Here is a 7,500-nt window from a genome sequence, read left to right as displayed (position 1 = left end):
TTCCCACGCCTATGTCCGGCACGATGGTCATAGGCCTCCGCTTACTCGCCCTTATGATGGTCCCTTCAGCGTAGTTCGCCACCGGGACAAGCATTTTACTTTGGACATCAATGGCAGACTCAAGGAAGTCACAGTCGATCGTCTAAAACCTGCTAAACTAACTCGAGATCATGATGCCCTGATCAGTGACTCACCAGAGGCTCCCAGCTTTCTACCATCAAGTTCCACCTCCCACTCTCCACCACTTCTCACTCGAGACCGCGCTTGTTCCCCTGAGTTGGCTGCTCCAGATGAAGCTTCGGCTCGTTTCCCGATCACGACCAAGACAGGTCGCGTCGATCGCAGGCCTGCACGCTTGGCTGATTATCCCACAGACTGGTAGGGGGGTTACTGTAGTGCCTCGAAGATTGTTGCGTTACATTTCTGTCTGTGACACTTGCATGCTTAGAGGGGGGCGTCTCTATTGCTCCTCGACTTTCAATAAACACGTGCGGCTTTGTAATTTCTGAGAGTGGTGTTCCGGAGAGAATAAAGTATTGAATTTAGCTTCTTCTCTGCTTCTCGCTAAAACTAAAAGATATGTGCAGCAGCTTTCATAAACGTTTTATTGCCCCCTTTCAGTGCTAAGATGGTTCATCAAATTATGGCAATTTATCTACAGTAAACAATAAGCAAGTGTTACCTATATTCTCGGATCTTCCTTCTCCCATGGGGAGGAGGCCAGACAGGAAAAAAGGCAATGAAGTAAAATTCGTCTGTATTCATTCGTAAATCTGTGCAGTTCTTCTGTGGAAAAAAAATTACTAAACATAAATTATCTCTTTCCCCCGATCTCTTATGCACTACTCAAAACAAGATTTGAAACATGGTCCCCACCTGTAAAAAAGCTAATTAAGACAGTAAGGAACGAAATGTTCTGACAGAATAATACGAGAACCATTTTCCCCGGGTACTGCGAAAAAAGCACCATAGTTCAATACAGTAACGAGCAGAACTTTCTCTTAGATTTGAATTTTTACCACAATTGCCTGTAATCCCGTCATCTGCTTGGCTAATTTGCTATTGTCGATAAGAGTCTAGACAATGCTGTATTGCTGTACGCGCCATGCTCGCGTCAATTTGTCACACAATGTAGTAGCCAATCAGGAACGTTTATTTTGGGAAATAAACCAATCATATCGCGAGAAAGTTAGACAACGCTTACTCTCTCTTTGTGTCATGATTTTGGTCACGCTTTAAAAAGAAACACTTTCTTTGGAGTTGAATATGGTGGTAAAAAACAAATCGAAAGTGATTTAGCGTTGTCTGTACTCGTATCGACAACGATATTCGCCATCACAGTGGTCAAAATTTGTTATGGACTCACCCCAATAAACCAATCATATCGCGAGAAAGTTAGACAACGCTTACTCTCTCTTTGTGTCATGATTTTGGTCACGCTTTAAAAAGAAACACTTTCTTTGGAGTTGAATATGGTGGTAAAAAACAAATCGAAAGTGATTTAGCGTTGTCTGTACTCGTATCGACAACGATACTCGCCATCACAGTGGTCAAAATTTGTTATGGACTCACCCTGCTTCGCCTCGTGAGTCCACAACATTTTCACGATACAATACAATACATACTTAATTGACCGCTCCCTGTAGGTGCTTTTCAGGGCCAATGAAACAAAACAGCAACATCTGTTAAGAATCCCAACTGGCCGGAGGCAAACTACAATAGTTGGCTATCTAAAAGTGCAGCTGGGACTACCAGGATCAAATTCAACGAGTGGTCAGAACGGGTCTTGCACCCGGGATCTCCGGATCTCTAGGCCAGTGCCCTAACCACAGGACCACACTGCCTCTCTTTGACCACTGTTGTAACGCATATGGTTGTCGATAAGACAACAGACAACGCTGAACAACTTTCCATTTGTGAACTCGAACATAGCACTAGCCACATGTTCGATGCTCATGACATTTCTGTTTTGCGCATTGTGTCAATGGGGAGTTTAAGATCTCCGACGCGACGGCAACGAAAACGTCACAAATTTTGCATATTTAATGTAATATATATAATATAATGAGCAAAAGCAATAGCTTTGCACGCTCCGTACGTGCATTTTTAGTTTTTGTACATTTCTTTCACGTGTTCGGCAAATCTTCGACGTGAAACGACCAATTTGTCGTAGATTCAATACCGCACCTCCTAATTCAGTTCCTGGAAAGTTACAATAGTTTTTAGAAGTTAGACAAGACGAAACAATGACGAAAAGATTAATAAACCTGAACTTGCAATTTTAAATGACATTTTCTTTACCGTCGCGTCGCAGATCTTAAAGTTCCTAATAGGGAGCTTAAGCAGCGACAACGGCGACGGCAACGAAAACGTCACAAATTTGCATGTTTAGCGGGAAAAAAACAATAGCTTTGCACGCCCTGCACGTGCGCTTTTCACTTTAGTCTATTTCTTTGCCGTCGTCAGCTAAACAACAACGTGAGATAGCAAAATTTGAGGTTTTATGAAGAACACTAGCACTAACTTAACCACCGTTCCGACCAGTGCCATTTTTGAGGAATTACCACACCCTTGTCATATTAAGAAGGTTGAAATAATAACGAAGTGATTACAATAACGTGAATTTATATTTTGATATGACGTTCTCGTTGCCCTTCCCGTTGTCGTTGCTTAAGCTCCCTTTTTAGATTTGAAATTCGAACATAACAAACTCTTAAAACTCTCTCATCTTGGCTCTCGATAGCTGTACTTTGTTTCCGTACTCAGAAAATCTAATTGCGCGTGAATATAGAACAGAATATAACAGCACATAGGACAGCTTGTGGCGAGCTGAAGCTCGCTAGCTGTTGGCACATCTGTACTTCAATTAATTGCTTGTTATTTACATTTCCCCCGGTTTATTTCTACTTAAATAAAAATCTAGCAGAAACGACAACCCTTTCGAATCGTTAATGGCAGTCTGATTCAACAACGCTTGAACTGAACTGCAATACAACCTATAGCCCGTTCTTATTCGTATAAACACTCGCCACATCCGCCATACTGCTTTAGGATGTATTTAAACCAATCAGCCTGTTCGTATGAATGGGCCAACCTGGAATGATGTTATTTTAGCCTCGCCCAAGGTCTTCTCCCAACGAGCCGCCCTTTTGAAAATCGTTGAGGGGAAGGCCCTGAGGACGAGGTTGCAGTTTGGTGTTATCCCTTAGTAGCAGTTTGAATAGTGAATAAACAACTCTGGTGAGAACTCAAGCTAAAGTTCTCGCTAATCCCGGGTTTGATTACAAGTTTTTCCCAATCCACGGTATATTGCAATATCATATTCGAAAGTGTTTTATCCGATTCCCCGATTAAATAAAAGCCACATCGGGATTCATTGCACTGTTGTCGCTCAACTAAAGTTGTGTAATGTTGCCAAGTATACCTTTAAAGGTAGTATTGAGATAAATTAGAACTACTTTAACGTAGCTTGAAAAATGTTTCTAATGCGTTGCTTTCCATGCATTTATCGCTAGAGGTCGTCATGACAATGAAATAAGTGAACTCCCAGAAAAGGTGTTCTCAGGGCTCACAACTTAAGCAAATGTTAAATTACTTACTTTAAGTACATTTTTGTCACTTAAAAAATAAGATTTTAAATCATAGATCTCTAATTGAATCAAACATTTCTTCTTCATTTGATGTACCTTTACTTTTGAATTATGACACATTTATTTTTCATATGCTTCCCATTGATTCGTCGCATTTCTATTTTTTTTAAAGTTAATAATTTTTTTGTGGATGGTAGTATTTTTTTGTTTTTTCTTTCTTTGAGATGAAAGTTGATCGGATTTCTTCTTCTTCTTTTGCTTTTTTTTTATTGTTAGTGCCTTTTACATAATAAGTTAAATCAAATCCATACTTCTTTGAATAACCTCGAGGAGCGCTTTTCCAGTGATGGTTGTTTGAGAACCTTCTTCTTCCTCTTCCTCTTCCTTTTCTTCTTCTATGTCATCAAATTTAAAGTTTACAGTTTTCACAAGTTTAAAGCCTATCTCTGTTTTTCCCTTTTAGCTGTTCCAGACTGATATGCAAGTCCGTCCTTCAACTTCGTTTCCAGGGTCTCCATGGTCATCGAGGACAGACCCTAGTTGGGTCTGGTTACGTGTCTCCCAAAATCTGGGAAATCTTTTGAATGCCTATTTGGGGAGGGGTGGCAGTGTAAGCCCTGTCATCATTGTGGGGAAGGGAATCACAACGCATTTGATTTTTTGACCAGACGACCGCTTTCGCCCAGTTGTGGGTCAAAATATAACAATGACTCGAGGGGAATTACGAGACCAGCCTCAACCAGGGCCTCTCTCCTCGTCGACAAAGAGACCCTGGGAACGAGGTTGGTTCGTCCTCCTGGTTGTTGCAGTAGTTTTCCTCTTCCTTGGGAGCGCCTTTGAAGGAAGCCCACCGCGTGATGGAATCGATAATTTTCCTTTGAACTGTGCCATCCTTTGGAGCAAGATTTTATTATTATTATCATCATCATCATCATCATCATCATTACCATCATCATTATCAGTGTTTCTTCTCCAAGGACCGAGTCCAAACCTTGGACCTGGGGCACTTGGGAGTTTTGTCACTTGATGGATAGGACCTTCCGTAGAATGTGTGCTGTTCCCCTTTAATGCTGTCTTCTGAATTTCCCAGACGTTAATGTTTCCTGGAATTTCCCTCATAAGCTTTTCTCAGCCTTTCGTAACCACCCCTTCTTGCATTCTAGAGTAAAAACTTGTATCTTTCAAAGGGAACATTCTTCAGCGGCTGAAAATAAGCAGTAAAATACCGGCTGTATTCTGTCACGGTTATCATCGCTAAACGTAAACGTCGAGAACAAAAATCTAGCTTCGGCTCCTTGATCACTGTCAATGATGCAATTTCATAGCTTTCGAATAATTTCTCCATGCTTGCTCAAATTCCTTCCACTTTTCTGCCGCGTTTGAGTCATGAATATCAAGCGGTGCTGGCGGTGATAAAGCTCGAGCTCGAAATATCCGAAGACGAACTCGAAGACTGCTCAGCTCGTCCGCCTCCCAGCATTTCAGCAAAGATAGTTTAGGTAGGTTCGGTAACCATGAAACGAACGGTACGGTAACGCACAACTCACATTATAACAATTAAGCAGCAACCAAAAATCTCTTTAATGCAAATAGTCGATCAACTTTTATACACAGGGTCATACATACATGCATACTTTATTTGACGTGGAAATACACTTAGCTTGAGAGCTAGTTTACATGTATTCCAACTTATAACTAATGAAAACCTAACAACTAACAACGCTAATATCACATCGGGTAAAATTGCAAATTAAATACTGATTAAAGAAGTATTTAAAACTGTTATTACAATATTACCGCCGCAATCAAAAAAGCATATTCTTCGCGTCTAAGATTGCACTTAAATGAGCGTAAATTAATAAGATTCCTAATTGCCCGTGGTGCTTTGTTCGATATGCAGTTATGTATTGTCAATAACATGTCTTGAATTCTTCGAGATTCCATGGAGGGTAGTCTTATCCTTTCCAAGAGATGCTGATAAGATGCATGTTAAATAGTCAAAGCCCTACTGGCGATGGTATTTGATAACATGCACGAGCATTCGTCACAGTGCAACTTTCTCAGTTTTAGTTTCGATTGTGAGAATGCAGGAATTTTCTTGTATGAAATAAATAAACTGACATCAAGACAAGCCGTAGATGTGTTGTTTACGATAAAGTCATGTCACAGTTCTTTCTTTCCTCTTTGTCTGTTTCGCTTTTTATATTTTTGAATAGAAATGAACTAAAAAAAAAAGGTTTTGTCCGACGCGGACTTCCAAAGCTAAAACAGCTGCAAGTTTATCACCATGCTGTCAAGTTATAGATGTGTTCACTGCAGATAGAATAGGCCTTTTTCGATATATTAAAATTCAGCTTGATAGCGAGTCAGTGAGGACAAAGACAAAGGAAAGTGGATGATATGTAAATATTTTTCACATTAATTCCCACGTGTTTCTATTGTCTTTGTCCTCACTGCCTCACTTTTAAGCTGAATATTTAATATATCGAAAATGGCCTATTGCGTCAAGAAAAAAATAATAATAAAAGCCTTTTCGCCATAGTTATCTCAAACGCTCCTCCAACTTAAGAACAATTTAAGTCAAAAACGCTGTATTGATACCTAATGGTAATGTCGTCCACTTTCGTTTGATATTACCGCTCTGAGATATAAGCCGTTATGATTGCCATGGGAACTTATTGGGACTAAAAACAACTGGATTGGAGTTACCGTTTGGTGTCCCTTGGTAGCAGGTTGAATAGTGAATGAACAGCTCTGATGGGAACTCAAGTTAACGTTCTCACTAATCCCGGGTTTTACTATAAGCTTTCCCCAATTCACGGTATATTGCAATATCACCAGGATATTGCAAACTGTTTCATCCGATTCCCTAATGAATCAGGAATCAAGATCAGCGAAAGCTGGCAACGAAACCAAAGAAAAGGCTACATCAGGACTGGTTGCACTGTTTTACCTCAATTAGAGTTGTGTAATGTCGCCTAGTATGGCTTTAATTAAACGTAGAATTGAAATAAATTATTACTTGTAACTTAAACGTAGCATTGCAAAACTTTTCTTAGGCATTGCTTTCCATGCTTTTATTTCTAGATACCTTCATGACAATGAAATACGTGAGCTCCATGAAAAGGTGTTCTCAGGGCTCACAAGTCTGATATGGCTGTAAGAATAGTGCCCCAACTATATATAACCTTTCAAAAAATATATCATGCTGCGCCTGGTCGTTTTACGAAGATTTGCTTGACTTACTTATAAGTGACTCACACACCTGTTTTAAATGAAATCTGAGAAGTAGTTGATAACCCCTTCAAATCTACAATTAAATTGCATTTGGAGCTTGGCCTTTTAACAGGGTCGTAACGAGGTATATTTTTTCGTAACTGATCCCATATTTTTACCCAAAAAATTTGATCCCTCATTCCAAAAATGATGAGAAATTTAATCCCTGAACCCGCAAAAACTTGATCCCTGATCTATGATTCTATGAAAAATCCTGCTGATCCCGATCCCACGCATTGTGATTCCAGATCCCAGGGCTGTGATCCCTGATCCCGGTCCATTTCAGGCCTTTGATCCCTAATCCCATATACCTCGATACGACCCTGTTTTAAGCTATTATGTTATTCCACTGCATTTGTTTGTTTTCTGGTACAACGTTTGATACCATTTTTTTGTGAGAAAAAAGCACCTCTTAAAAAAATAATGACAGTAATAAAATGATCGCTACCGACACAAAGAGTCGTTACTTTTCAAGTATTGGAAATGGCAGTTTATCAACTTCACACGCAAATCGATCTAAAACAACCCTAAATAAACGAAAAAGACATTTTAATGCATTACAGGATTATTAGTAAAGTAAAGTAAAGTAGACCTTATTTAACGTCGATAACTCGTAACAGTAATTCAACTGACA

The 7,500-nt window shown here is 39.7% G+C and overlaps 1 protein-coding gene across 1 annotated transcript in view; it reads left to right on the top strand.

Moving 5' to 3' along the window:
- LOC138002550 (uncharacterized) overlaps positions 1–382 on the top strand; it is a 753-nt gene extending 371 nt beyond the window's left edge. Inside the window, exon 1 of the mRNA XM_068848577.1 lies at positions 1–382. This exon is cut by the window's left edge and continues 371 nt beyond it. Coding sequence (XP_068704678.1) covers positions 1–382 — 382 coding nt within the window.
- Positions 383–7,500: the final 7,118 nt, after the last annotated feature.

The sequence above is a fragment of the Montipora foliosa genome, chromosome 5 (genome assembly GCF_036669935.1).
Source record: "Montipora foliosa isolate CH-2021 chromosome 5, ASM3666993v2, whole genome shotgun sequence".
NCBI lineage: Eukaryota > Metazoa > Cnidaria > Anthozoa > Scleractinia > Acroporidae > Montipora > Montipora foliosa.
This window is presented reverse-complemented; position numbering and strand designations above follow the sequence as displayed.